Source organism: Thunnus albacares, chromosome 9, assembly GCF_914725855.1.
Source record: "Thunnus albacares chromosome 9, fThuAlb1.1, whole genome shotgun sequence".
Taxonomy (NCBI): domain Eukaryota; kingdom Metazoa; phylum Chordata; class Actinopteri; order Scombriformes; family Scombridae; genus Thunnus; species Thunnus albacares.
In genome coordinates this window covers 2,827,421-2,842,027 of record NC_058114.1, presented here as the reverse complement: position 1 = coordinate 2,842,027, position 14,607 = coordinate 2,827,421, and the positions used below count along the sequence as shown (strand labels likewise).

Sequence of the window (14,607 nt, the reverse complement as noted above, 5' to 3'; positions counted from 1 at the left end):
CCAGTTTAGCACTGTGCCAGAAAGTCCCAACCAGTTTTCCAGTCTGTCTAGTAATATGTTACTTTAAACTTTATCAAGAACTTTATTTTAAAAAATAGCTCCAAAAGATCACCTCTCTCATTTATAATTCATTATAGTTCATTATAAATAACTTGCAGGCAGAGGGTGTTTTCTCTGAAACTTGAAACAGTTAATGAGACTTAGAAACTTTAAATTTATTTCTTCTATTTGGTTGTGTGTGTTTCAGAGTCGAGGAACCACAGTCCCAGCAGCTCCACCGCAGACTAAAACCAAAACACCTCGAGAGGAAGACTTTGAGAACATCAAGCTCATCAGTAACGGAGCTTACGGGTACGACAACAAACGATTCATCATGTTCTTCTAGTTTTAATACCTTCCAGCTGTGGAGACTAGTGTAATAATAACTCAAGAATAAATCTCTTCTCTCTTCTCCTGTGTAGCGCCGTGTTTCTGGTGCGTCACAAAGAGACCCGTCAGCGATTCGCCATGAAGAAGATCAACAAGCAGAACCTGATCCTGAGGAACCAGATCCAGCAGGCCTTCGTGGAACGAGACATCCTGACGTTCGCCGAGAACCCGTTCGTCGTCTCCATGTTCTGCTCCTTCGAGACCAGGAGACACCTCTGCATGGTGATGGAGTACGTGGAGGGTAAGATGATCGTTACTATAGTTTATTATCAGCGGTTGGTGGTGGTTTTGTGTCGTTTAATATCGTGTCTGTCGTGTTTTAGGTGGAGATTGCGCCACTCTGCTGAAGAATATCGGAGCTCTGCCGGTGGATATGGCTCGTATGTACTTTGCAGAGACCGTCCTCGCGTTGGAGTATCTTCACAACTACGGCATCGTACACAGAGACCTGAAACCTGACAAGTACGACACACACGACATTTAATCTAATAATGTGTTACTATATTTGGAGCATTTGGAGCAGATATTTGTCTTGCAGCCTTTGAGATGAAACATTTATCTAATATCTTTATTCTCTCCTGCAGTCTTCTGATCACATCCATGGGACACATTAAGCTGACGGACTTCGGTCTCTCTAAGATCGGTTTGATGAGTCTGACGACAAACTTGTATGAAGGACACATCGAGAAAGACACGAGAGAGTTTCTGGATAAACAGGTAACAGCTCGCTTCTTTACCTACTGGAAACCAGTTACTGTTTGTTATTTCCAGTATCCACCAGCTGCTTTGAGATTACAAGTCTTCATTTAAACAAATTATGAAATTACTTCTTGCTGAAGTCTAATCTGAATGATGCATCGTTTGTTTGGGGGGTTTATTATAATAAGCTTAATAATAAGCTTTATTTATAGAGCACCTTTCATCACATAAAATACAGCTCAAAGTGCTTTACAAAAGAAATATAAAACATAGATACAGATATATACATATGCACACACATATATATACATATACATATGTATGCATATATATATACATACATTAGTTAAGACAATATTTATTGTATAGTATTGTGTCCTAAGAGACTGAACTTGTTGCAGCTTTTCCAGAAAAATATACTAACATTTGCATCTTTTTTTATGAATTACAAAGTACAACTTTTTGAAGAAATCACCGATAATCATCATATGTAAGACAAATTTAAAAAATAGTCTTGAAGTCTTAGAAACGCTGCATTTGTAGAGGTGCAGGTTTCCTCTATAACAGAAAAATCGAAGGCCTTTGATTAAAGTGCAAGTGTCTGTAAATATTATCAACATTTTTTTAATTAACTGAACTCCTGCAATCAAAATTTCTGGAGGGATTGAATATCTAAGAGTAGAATATTAAGTTATGTGACCTTCAGGATGTAGTTTACACTCTATTCTCTGTTTATTTTCCATGTTTCAAGCTTTTTTTCCTCTGTGCATTGACTTCTTCAGGTGTGTGGGACTCCGGAGTACATCGCCCCGGAGGTGATTCTCCGTCAGGGCTACGGCAAGCCGGTGGACTGGTGGGCGATGGGAGTCATCCTGTACGAGTTCCTGGTGGGCTGCGCTCCGTTCTTCGGAGACACACCGGAGGAACTGTTCGGTCAGGTGATCAGCGGTGAGTGACCTTTAATTTCAATCAGTCATAATATTATTTTACAAAACATTTATTACAGCAAAATGTCGCCATAATCAGCAGATTTGCTCACATAGTCAAAGTAAATCAATGCAGAGCTCGTTTCTATGAACTATGACGTTATTAGAAAACACTGGCGGCCTTTATGTGAACAGAGTAAGTCAAACATGGAGGAAACTATCATATTTTATATAAACCTTCACCTGCATATTAACAGTATAAATCTTAAACTGTCATAACTTATTTCCTGGTTCATGACTGAACCAGTTAGCTTGCTGTCCAGCTAGCTTGATGAGCTATAAAGGCTCCAGTATATTACTGGCTAGTGAGCAGGTTACCAGGTTGCTCACAAACTATCCCAGCAAATAGTAACAATACCACCAAACTTCCAGCAACAAGTATTGAATTTGCAAAAACGTACAAACTTTAAGATTTAAACAAGTCAAGTTTAACCAAACTATGTAAACAAGAGGTTCCATCAAAGAGGTTCAGAAGATGATTAATGGTACAATAAAGAAGAGAAAACATAGTTCCTACAGACAAAGTCATTTTTTGTTTTCATATTTTTCTTATTTCTCCAGTTAAAACAGTTAAAATCTAAATAAAACAGTCAGAGGAGAGAAAATGATTCTTTGGTTCTTTTTAGAGGCTCACAATTCAACATAATCAGTGATCTTATTATTTATTTGGGAGACACATTGAAGGTGACATCTGTGTAAAAGGTCACATACAACCACACACTAGATGTCAGGTTCAACCAGGAAGCAGTTTGCTAGTAAAACTAGTTTTTGGTTTTTAAAAAAACAGACAAGAATATTAAAACAACATCCAGGACGAGTGTCTGAATCTGAACTTTGTGTTGTAGGAAACGATCTTGAACACAGTTAGATGTGTTTTTATATTATGGATCTCTGGATCAAACTCTTAAAACAGGTTGTTTTTATGTCTGTATTTTATGATGGAAGTTTTATGTTTGAGCCTGAGGGCTTCCAGCAGACGTGATAAAACCATCAGACATGTTTTCTCTGCACAGTCTTGACTTACAAGAAATAAAAATCAATTGTGATTTTTTTTTCTCCTCTGAGTTCTCTTTGATAGAAGGGCAAGTCGATGATCATAAACCTGTATTGATCCTTCTGTGTCTCTTTTATGAGCGAGTCTCCATTGTGATGCACTGTGGTGATAAAGAGCTGAGAGCTCCCTCGAGCCTCCATGTGTTCTGTATTTTGAGCTGTTTGTTAGATATTTGTCAGCGGTTCTCAAACTGTGGTTCAAACCAGCTCGGAGACGCTGACGGATCTGAAGTTAATTATATGTTTCACACAGAAACCAGCGAGTCAAACTGTAAACAAGATTCATTTATGTAGAGAAATTACATGTTTCTGACAGGATGAACGTGTGATTAACACACAAGAGGAGAAAAGCAAGTGAGATACTGATGCATAATTACACCTGCGCCACCTGCAGGCAAACAGAGGGACAGCAGGTAGTTTAGACCTGTAGATGTGAACATGTTGACATCTACAGGCAAGAAAAGTCATTTCTGCTGCAACTTTAAAACATTTAAAAGGAAATTAAGACTAACAGAGTTCCTGAATAGAAGGAAAGTATCTAGTACATTTTGAACTAGTGTCACACAGCTGTTGTCTCCTATGATGTGATGTTATGTGAGTCAATCTTGTCTTGAAAACATCCTAAAAACATTTTGTCGCCTGTTCTTGGTGTTCAGTTGTGTTGTGATATTTCTTCATATAAGACGATGAAGTCCTGTCCTCATCCAGCTGAACGGTTGATGGTCCGTCAGAAGTCCAGAACTTTATCATTCTGTCCCTGATAAACTCTGATATGTTGTGTTTTAAATGATATTGAAGTGTTGTCAATAGACCTAAAGCTGAATGTGATGAGTGTGTAAGTCTGCAGCAGGTTGCTGGTTGTCAGGTGTAAAACTAGTCTGACTGACTCAGCAGCTGCAACCTGCTAAATGTGAAAGAAAAGCTTTGTGAATTATAAAAATAGAGTCTGGCAGCAGTAAACATAGCGGATATAAAGTCCAGTATTCTCTGAAATGTAGTGAAAGAAAAGCAGAAAGTTCCTCACAATGTAAATGATCAAGCACCAGTAATTAAGTGCATTTAATAAGAGTAATAAACAACCAGACAAAAACAAACTGTGAGAAGGGGAAACATGAACTTTGTTCTGCTTCCAAAGCTGGACTGTTAAAATGTGAGAGAACCATGAGGACCAATGTTCCAGCGGATCATTTATTATCTGTTTTATCACTAATAAATACAACTTAACAACGTGTTTGTTTGTGTTGTTTCAGATGAGATCATCTGGCCGGAGGAGGACGAAGCTCTGCCTCAGGAGGCTCAAGACCTCATCTGCAAACTGCTGAGACAGAATCCTCTGGAGAGACTGGGCACAGGTAACACACACACACACACACACACACACACACACACACACACACACACACACACACACACACACACACACACACATAAACACACACACACACACACACAAACATGCTGACAAGGACTTTTAAGAATTCAGTGCATTAGTGAAATGTTTTTCAGGAACAGGATGTTTTTCAGTCCCATATTCAGGCTCAAGGTTGTTTTTTAACCTTCATTTAACCATCAAATCTCTTTTTCAAGAGTCTGGCCGAGTTTGGCAGCAACAACAATGTTTACAGACAAACAACATGAAGCAAATAACACTAAATATGTCTCAAAGTACATCACAATATCAGAGAGAAGCACTGCAGTTATAAATCATGAGTACAATCATATAAAATACTTCATAAAGACAACTTAAGACTCCTTAAAACAGCCGATACCTGTTTAAATCCCCAAATAACTGAAATAAAACAAATAAGTCTCTAAAATACCCCAAAACATCAGCAGCCAATGAGGAAGCAGACCGATTGTTCAACAAGTCATGAAGAGAAACCAGATTTTGCAGTTTTAGATCACGATGCAGACGGTTCCAGACGAAGGAGGCAGCAAACAGAACAGCTCTTTTACCAAATATTACTGATTATTAGTGTTTCTACTGTCTTTGTCCTTGTTTCAAACTTCCCAACACAGTGAACAGGAAGTGGTTCAACCAGACTCCACCAAGTTTTTAGCTGTAAACTGCTCCTCATCCATCTCTCTCCGTCTCCTCCACCTTTCATCTCTGTCCTCTTCTCTCTCCGTCTCCTCCGTCTCTCCTTCCTCTCCACAGGAAGTGCCTTTGAGGTGAAGCAGCACTCGTTCTTCACAGAGCTGGACTGGAACAGCCTGCTGAGGCAGAAGGCCGAGTTCATCCCCCAGCTGGAGTCCGAGGACGACACCAGCTACTTCGACAGTACGTCTCTCTCTCTGATCTGACCGCTTCATCATCAAAACGCTTGTCAGCATCTCTCACTGGGTCTTGTGCTCACACTCATTACTGTGTGTGTGTGTGTGTGTGTGTGTCTCTTCTGTGTGCTTCAGCCCGTTCTGACCGGTACCACCACGTGGACTCGGAGGAGGAGGAAGACACCAACGACGACGAACACGTGGAGATACGACAGTTCTCCTCCTGCTCACCTCGTTTCAGCAAGGTACAAACACATCAAATCAACCAAAACCTGGTTTAACTTTCACAACATGAACTGAGCAGCTTCATCAACAGATCAATAATTGTGAATTTATACATCTTTTCACAGTCTGTAGAAGTAGTATGTACAAAAAACAGTTTATTTGTAGAGCGTAGTATCATACAGAAGTGCTTTATAGAGTGATAAAACAGTAAAAATCTAGATTTTTCAATAAAATTTTAGTCCAGGAACAAGTAATCAGTGGTAATGTAGGGCATTAATGATCATTGAGTGGGTTTACATGGACCTGGTTCTGACTCTCAAGGCCTAAACGCACTGGAAGCGTCTGACGGGCGCGTGTTGAATTACACCCATTGTTTTCAATGGCTGAACACGAACTAGAAGCGTTATGAGGCGCGTCAAACTGCCTCGACGTGCCGACTCCGACCTTGTTTCGATTTTTGGAGCGTCAAATGAGAACCCAGCGCCCCAAAGCTGTTTTCTCTGCAGCCGAAAAAGAGAGAGAGAGAGACAGCGTAGCGGTGGTCGAGCAAGGAGAGCGAGCGGTAGTGAGAACAAAACCTATGAATGAGAGAAATAAAACGTTATATTCTGATTATTTCACAGCAGTCACGTTTTAATGCACGAATAAATAACCATCAAACAGTCAACAGATGATTTACTGACGCTCTTAGTTTCAGTTTCATTTTCCCTCCTCTGCATTTCTCCTTTTCGTTCATTCGTTACATCCAACTAGCGGGTAATACAGAAACAAAATTTGTGTTGGTTCTGTCGTGTTGGAATTTCAAATCTGATGCTTGCAGTGCGTCAGAGGAGCATCATCAGTTATCGCTCCCAGTGCGTTTGGGTCTTTATCCTGGTTTTGATCATATCTGAGATACAGAATGATGTTTACATGGTTATTCAGGTCCCTGTTTACATGATCCGGACAGTGTTCAGGTTTCTGATCATCTGTGTTTTCATCTCAGCTTCTTATTTCTGTACCGACAGTCGAGTTTCCTCAACAGCTGAGAATGAACAGTTTGGTTTCTGGCTGCCTGAACTCTGTTGTTGTATTTATTATTCTGCTTTCGCTTCTCTATCTGATCACCAGTAATGGAAACCAAGAGTGACAGAACAGTTTCCTGAAGTCAGACTCCCTTTATTTCAGTGTGTTGATCATCATATTTCATGTTTTACTAATGTTATGATGTAATTTGAGTTGATGACGCACCTTCAAACACGACAGAGAATGATCAGAAACCTGATAAGATGTTTACTGTACACGCCACAGGGTTTCTCTTGGTTTCTGAAACCAGTATATGGTTGTGGTATGATATGTTTACATGTGCAACACAATACTGGGATACTGGGAAACCTGATCATAACCTTGTATGTATGTAATGAATGTAAATACACTTGTTTCTCATGAACTAATGCACATAGTTGAATGAAACAACTGTATTAGATTTATTGTGCTGCTTTAGTATAGTTATAATATTTATAAAATAGAATTAATAGGGTTTAAATATTGTATATATGCATTATATAATTTATAATCCAACTGCAGCCCTCTTAGTGTACTTGAGAACATAATACAAGGTTGAACGTGGATTAAAACGAGTAAAATCTGAGATGTTGTATCTCTTGTGATGTTCTGCGTGCAGGTGTACAGCAGCATGGAGCGTCTGTCTCTGCACGAGGAGAAGAGGACTCCTCCTCCGACCAAACGCAGCCTCAGTGAGGAGGGAGGAGATCGTCTCGACAGCCTGAGCGGTCTCAAGTCCAGAGATCGTTCCTGGCTGGTCGGATCCCCCGAGATGTAAGTTCTTCACCGATATGACACAAGATAGTCTCAGACATTACTGAAATTTAACCTCTTTTTAGGGACCGAGCCCAAAAGATGAAGATCCTATTGTTTTCCATCTGTTTGTTTGTTTCTTTCTTTATTATTACACCAAAATGGCCGCCACGGCCCATAGGAATGTCGTAGAGAGATCAAATCAAAACTCAATTATTTTTCTCATCAAGACCTACAAATCATACACTGACACCCCTGACCTAAATCCAACAGGAAGTCCGCAATCTCACTTTCAAAATAAAACTTTGCCCCAACTTTGAACTCCGAACAAATGCTATCTCCTCCGAGGGCATGAATGGTATCAGCCCCAAACTTTGATAGATGACTAATGACACTGTGCTGAATAAAAGTTGTTAAAAACTTTGTAATAACTCGAACGGTTTGGATTTTATAAGCCCTGAAAGCTGCAGTGCCACATCACCCTTACAATGTAAACCAATGGGGAGGCAATCTATGGGCATGAACTTTGTGTCAAACAAAGGCATCTGACTTCTAAACTATAAGTCTGACCACTTTCAAATCTGTATCAATGGATTCACAACAAAATTTCCTACAAAAATATGATTTTTAATGTAAGATTTCAAAGTCATGGGATTTATGAGGAGATTTCACAAGAAGTGTACTCTAAAATCCTCCTCTCCAACTGCTCCTGGTGATGTCACTCCCTCAGTGCTGTGAAACATTCCGCAATACACACTCATTATAAAATCACAGGAGGAGCAAGAAAAGACTTTAAAACTCACACTCTAATATCTCAAAAACAATAAAAGATAGAAAAAATATGTAAATTCAAGATTTGTAGGTCAAAGTCTCGTGACTCATTTAAAGTTCAAATGAAGTTTGTATCTAAAACTATGTGGAAGCAGTAAATGTTCAAAAAGATGTGGGTTCGCTCACACGCTCCATTCAAATATATGAGTATTTTTCTGTGTCCAGCTGCAGATACTTATTGTCTCTACACACCTGACAGTACACATGTCAATCAAACTTTCAAAATAAAAGCACACCACACTTGTAAGACATATCTCTCATTTTTAAAAAGCAAAAATGATCTGATCCCGACGGGCCAGAGCACAAGGTCCAGACCAACGCTGCTTGCTGCTTTAATTTTTCTTGTCTTCATAATCTGGATCGTTTCTAGATAAGATTGTTTTAGTGAAGTTATTTATTAATTCATGCAAGAAACAAGCTGTGATGTGAGTCACTTAAATTAGTTTGTTCTCCCAGAGCAGTTTGTAAAAGATTAAGATAAAATATTATGGTAAGAAACGTCTCACTGTTCAGTTTATACGCTCTGATATTGATCTGCTGTGTTTGCAGCTGGTCATGTGTCTCATCTTTTCCTCCTTTTTACCTCCTCAGCCTGCGGAAGCGTCTGTCAGTTTCGGAGTCGTCCCACACGGAGAGCGACTCCAGTCCACCTCTGACAGTCCGGAGACGCTGCTGTTCAGCCATCATCGAGATGCCGCGCTTCGCTATCTCCTCCGAAGAGGAAGGAGGTCAAGGTAAAAGCGGTCACTAGCTGTCAGGAACAAGTTCAGATCGGCTCAGAACAAGCGAACAGAATAAAAATAAAGTTGTCGAAGCTGCTGAATATGACGACACTGATCCTGTTCGTCTCTCAGGTGCAGCCGGCAGCCGTAAGAGTCCCAGCCTGCTCGGTCCGAGCGCAGTGAGGGGCCCGCGGAGCGACGAGCTCCCCCTCGCCATCCCAGAGCTCCCAGTGGAGAGAGAGCTGAAACTGGACGAGTCTCCCACCACACCCAGTTCCACCTCCAGCCAGCTCAGCAAGGCTACGCTCACACGTCAGTACAAGTGTTTAAGGAGATTGAAGGAGTTGCATATTTCTCTTTCTCTTTATTCAAGAGCATGGTATATCAATTTGAGAGCATAATTTATTGATTTCACATTCAAATTTTGTAATTTTTCCCTCAAAACCCTGGCCTTCTATTGGTTGGGGGATTTTGACAGGGTTGTTGCACAAAAAATCCAAGAGCAGAGGAGAAATCTGAGAGCAGAAGTTTCACAAACGCGCAGAAGCAGCCAGAGTGCGAGGAGAGGAGCTGAAGCTTGAACGCAGGAAATCTGTGCAAGCAACATTATATTTGAGTGCAAGCACACAATTTGAGCTGAAACAGAGCAAATTTAAGCATAAATAGAGGCTATTTTAGTGCAAGGGCAGGGTTTTGAGGGACAAATTACAAAATTTGAACGTGAAATCAATAAATTATGCTCTCAAATTGATATACCACGCTCTTGAATAAAGATAGGGAAAAAGCTCCATAAGAGATTGGATGTGTTTCAGGGTGTCTGCAGGTCCTTTAAAAGTCTTAAAATATAAAAAGAAGCAATTTAATAGTCTTCCATCTTGAAATTTTCAACATAAACAACACTATTCCCTAATATGCTCCTTGCTGGTCCCTGAACCAGAGAAGAATCAACTGAAATATTCCTGCAGGTTTTCTCCAAAAACGTTTTCACTTTTGGTCTGAAAAACTTAGAAAGTATTAAATGTAACTAATCTGCAGACACTTATTAGATTTGATTGATTATATATATTTGTTTCTGTGTGTCTGTGTCCATGCAGCGGGTAGTTCAGGTGACGTGGGCGAGCGCGGTAACGGTACGACCGGAGGAGCTGCTAAAGGCACAGGAGACAGCGACTCTCCGTCGACGCCAAAGGCCATCAGCGACCTGGCGGCTCGCAGGGCTCGCCACCGGCTGCTGTCCGGAGACGCAGACAAACACACCACGACCCCGAGCTCCAGACCCCTCAACAAGGTCATCAAGTCGGCCTCCGCCACGACGCTGTCGCTCATGATTCCTGCAGGTGAGCGTCAGTCAGATCCAGTGATTAGATGGTTACTGGTTAGTTTGTGGTTTTCTTTATGACATCAACTTCATTTATAACAGAAAAAATTCTCATAGTCATTTCATGTGTCTTTTGCATCTCTGCAGTGGATTTTTAACTTTCACATAGCTTTCACCTAAAAACTTTTACTACATTTTAACCCTACCTACAGTATTAAATGTCATTTTATTTACTATTAATTTATAATCCTGTCTGTTATGTTCATAATGCTCCTATTTCTTTCATCAGTCTTATGTTTTTTTATGTTTTATGAAGCAAATTTTATTGCTTTTTGTATGAAATGTGCTATATAAATAAACTTTTATTATTATTTAACAGTATGAGTACAATGGGAACTGACTCTCAAACTAACTTTGATGAAAAAATAATCAACTTTATTTATATAGTATTTATAGTGCTACTAAAACTGAAAACAATCAAAATAAAATAATTAAGAGAAGAATAAAACAATAAAACAGATAATTAAAGGACCTCATGTGATCTTGTCTTGACAAGAAAACAAACTAAGTGATGCACATGGACACCAACTCAACTCTGTCCCTCTACAGACCACCACGGAGCCTCTCCATTGGCCAGCCCGATGTCGCCCCACTCGCTGTCGTCCAACCCGTCGTCGCGGGACTCCTCCCCGAGCCGGGACCTCTCCCCGGCCGTGAGCAGCGTCAAACCCGCCATCATCATCCACAGAGCGGGCAAGAAGTACGGCTTCACTCTGAGAGCCATCCGGGTGTACATGGGAGACTCCGACATCTACACCGTGCATCACATGGTCTGGGTGAGTCCCGCCAAAAAAAAAAAAATCTACACGTGACGATGAGCTTTCAAGTCTGAGGCGTAAACATCTTTAAAACTCACACACATCCTTAATTTAAGAGTCAAACCACCTTTTCCTCATGTTTAAAATGAGGCGTTCAGAGCTCAGCTGCTATAAGATAAATATAAAATGAAGTGTAGAAGAAGTCACACACATTTACTAATTATTGATTATTTATTGAGGTATATTTGATTCAGGATAACTGTAAATTAATGTCAGTGTGGTTGCAGTGAATTGGGATTCTTACAGCTCTTAAATAACCACCTCACTGTGTTTCCTTTACTCTCTATTTTCCCCTTCCTCTTTCTTTGTCTTGCTTTTCTCTCCATCTTTCTTTCTTTCCTCCTCTCTCTGTCTCTCTCTCTCTGTCTCTCTCTGTCTCTCTGCTCGCCCTCAGCACGTGGAGGAGGGCGGTCCGGCCCACGAGGCGGGGCTGAGGGAGGGAGACCTGATCACCCACGTCAACGGAGAACCAGTCCACGGTCTGGTTCACACAGAGGTGGTGGAGCTCATCCTGAAGGTACAGACATGAAGAAGAACACTCGATTCTACTTCCTCCCATTCAATAAAATTACATCTTTAATGCACAGCACTGATAAACATTTTATTTTATTTCCTCATTTTTAGTTTTCTCTTGAGACCGTCCATAAATGTGTCCTAAATCCACACTACATACTGATTCTATACAGTATGTTCTACATGCTAATCATCATAGCATCACTGAAGGCCCAAACACACTGAAAGCGTCTGACGTGCACGTTTTGAAAGTACACCTGTTGTTTTAAATGACCAAACGCAGTTTTATGAGATGTCAAACTGCCTTGACGTCTCTACTCTGTACTTGAAAGAAGAAGAAGTTGTTGAAAGAGAGAGAGAGAGAGAGAGAGACAGCCCGGCGGTGGTAGAGAGAGGAGAGCGAGCGGTAGAACGAAGCCTCTGAATGAGAGAAATAAAACGTTTTATTATGATTATTTCACAGCCGTTAACGTTCTACAGCACAAATAAATAACCGTCAAACGCTCAACAGATGATTTACTGTGGAAACAAGACGTTCTGAGTTTCATTTTCCTTCTCTGCGTTTCTCCTTTTCATTCATTCATTACATCCGATTAATGCAGCAGTTAATACAAAGAACAAAAGGACAAATCTGTGTTGTTCTGTGGGGGTTTCTGGCGTTTCTAATCTGATGCCTGCAGTGCACCAGAGGAGCATCAATTGATGTCAAATGAGGCGCGTCAGGTATCGCTTTCAGTGCGTTTGGGCCTTTATTGTTTAGTTAGTCGACTGCCAGTTAAATTTCACACAGAGAGGGAATAATGCACAGTAATTCTTAAGATTTTTTCAGCTGTTTCACCAGTTTTTTTTCCAGCTGTGAGCAGCTCTTGTATTTTCCTTTGTGCATTGCATTGTGGGACAAAAGTGTCCGCCTACAGCACAATAGAAAATCAGCAGTATTTACTTTACATAATGTCTGGTTTGAGTGTATTTTATTGTCACTTTTCCAATGTGAACACACTAGATGCTTAAAACATGTTTAGAGTATGTTGTTTGGGACAAAAGACACGTTAAATAAAGGTTGAATAAAATTAAAAGTTCTCATTTGATACCTCAAAACTACTTTAAAGTATCAAATCAAATTATAACATTTTTCTTACATAATGCTAATTTTGAAAATTCATGTGAATAAATACTTTAAAAAAATCCTTAAATTCATTATTATTTGTATTGTATATGTTATGTATATTGACCTACATGAAAACTATAAAGTGTCAAATCATATAACATTTTAATTCATTATTATTTACATTGTGAATATCTGTTAATAACAACATACCTGTCACAAAAAGTTTCCACTTCTGCCAAAAGTAGTAAAATTTAAACACAAATGACATAAAATTATAAAAAAATATAACTTTCCAAACTCACACTGAGATCTGAGTGAACAGAAACATGAAATTTAATAATAATTAATAATTATAATTAATAACTTTGTGTCTGTCGTCCGTCAGAGCGGCGCCAAAGTGTCCATCTCTGCCACCCCGTTTGAGAACACGTCCATCAAGGTCGGCCCCGCCAGGAAGACGGGCCACAAGTCCAAGATGGCGAGACGCAACAAGAAGACCAAGAACAAGGAGGGACAGGACAGGTGGGACAGAGTCGCCTGTTTCATATCGAACAGCACTTCATGTTCACATGTCTGATCCGTCTCTTCGTTTTCTCTCTCAGTAAGAAGAAGACGTCTCTGTTCAGGAAGATCACCAAGCAGGCGTCTCTCCTTCACACCAGTCGCAGTCTGTCTTCTCTCAACCGCTCCCTCTCCTCCGGGGAGAGCGGCCCCGGCTCGCCCACGCACAACCTGTCGCCACGGAGCCCGACGCAGGGCTACAGGTCCACCCCAGACTCCGCCCACTCAGGTAAGAGACACGATGTATGCAAACATTTAGAGCTGAAAATTAATCAGCAACTATTGTAATAATTGATTCATTTGATGGTTTCTGGCTCTCAAATGACAGAATTTTCTGCTTTTCTTGCTCTGACTTTATAGTAAACTAAATATTTTGTTTTATTTTGTCTTTGCATGCATTCATTCTCTCTTTCTCTGCCTCTCAGTTGGTGGAAACTCATCTCAGAGCAGCTCTCCCAGCTCCAGCGTCCCAAACTCCCCCGCCAGCTCCGGCCACATCAGGCCCAGCTCCCTGCACGGCCTCGCCCCGAAGCTCCAGCGCCAGTACCGCTCTCCCCGCCGCAAATCCGCCGGCAACATCCCCCTCTCCCCTCTGGCCCGCACGCCTTCTCCCACCCCTCAGAGCAGCTCGCCGCAACGCTCTCCTTCCCCGCTCCCCAGCCACGCTCTGGGACAGTCCGCGGTGGGTCAGTCGTTCCCGGTGAAGCTCCACTCCTCCCCTCCCCTGGTGAGGCAGATATCGAGGCCTAAGAGCGCCGAGCCTCCTCGCTCTCCGCTCCTCAAGAGGGTTCAGTCGGCCGAGAAACTGGCTTCCTCGCTCACCGGCTCCCCTTCGTCGCCCTCTGGAGTGGCGGCGGCGGCGGCGGGGGAGAAGAAGCTGGCGGTGGGGGCGGCCGTCGGGAGTCGTAAACACAGTCTGGACATCTCACACTCGGAGTTTAAGAAGGAGATTCTGCAGAGAGAGCCGAGCCTCCAGAGCCTTCAGGTACGAGAGGATCAAACGCTGAAAATATGCAATTAACAGGAAATAGCTTAAACTGACTCCATGACAGTGTTTTGGTTTTAGTGCATAGTGTCTTTGGGAAGATTTAGAGGTTAGAAATGTTCAAGTTGCAGGAAAAATGTCACCAATGTGCTTCATAGACGTGTAGCGGCTCACTCATTGTGCATAATGTGAGATTAACGAGGATAATATGTGACTTTTTCCTCGTTT

The 14,607-nt window shown here is 41.3% G+C and overlaps 1 protein-coding gene across 7 annotated transcripts in view; it reads left to right on the top strand.

Annotated features, from left to right (window-relative positions):
• mast2 (microtubule associated serine/threonine kinase 2) overlaps positions 1–14,607 on the top strand; it is a 212,417-nt gene that overhangs the window by 181,562 nt on the left and 16,248 nt on the right. For all 7 annotated transcript variants that reach the window (XR_006405009.1, XM_044362111.1, XM_044362110.1 and 4 more), the window contains 17 exons: positions 248–351; positions 462–670; positions 753–891; positions 1,014–1,146; positions 1,911–2,076; positions 4,418–4,519; positions 5,326–5,448; positions 5,577–5,686; positions 7,330–7,484; positions 8,886–9,028; positions 9,149–9,328; positions 10,111–10,353; positions 10,944–11,170; positions 11,607–11,729; positions 13,219–13,355; positions 13,436–13,623; positions 13,820–14,379. Coding sequence is in view for 6 of the 7 variants with exons in the window: in XM_044362111.1 (XP_044218046.1) it covers positions 248–351; positions 462–670; positions 753–891; positions 1,014–1,146; positions 1,911–2,076; positions 4,418–4,519; positions 5,326–5,448; positions 5,577–5,686; positions 7,330–7,484; positions 8,886–9,028; positions 9,149–9,328; positions 10,111–10,353; positions 10,944–11,170; positions 11,607–11,729; positions 13,219–13,355; positions 13,436–13,623; positions 13,820–14,379 (3,042 nt within the window). In the remaining variant the exon portion in view is untranslated. The remainder of the gene's footprint in view (positions 1–247; positions 352–461; positions 671–752; positions 892–1,013; positions 1,147–1,910; positions 2,077–4,417; positions 4,520–5,325; positions 5,449–5,576; positions 5,687–7,329; positions 7,485–8,885; positions 9,029–9,148; positions 9,329–10,110; positions 10,354–10,943; positions 11,171–11,606; positions 11,730–13,218; positions 13,356–13,435; positions 13,624–13,819; positions 14,380–14,607) is intronic.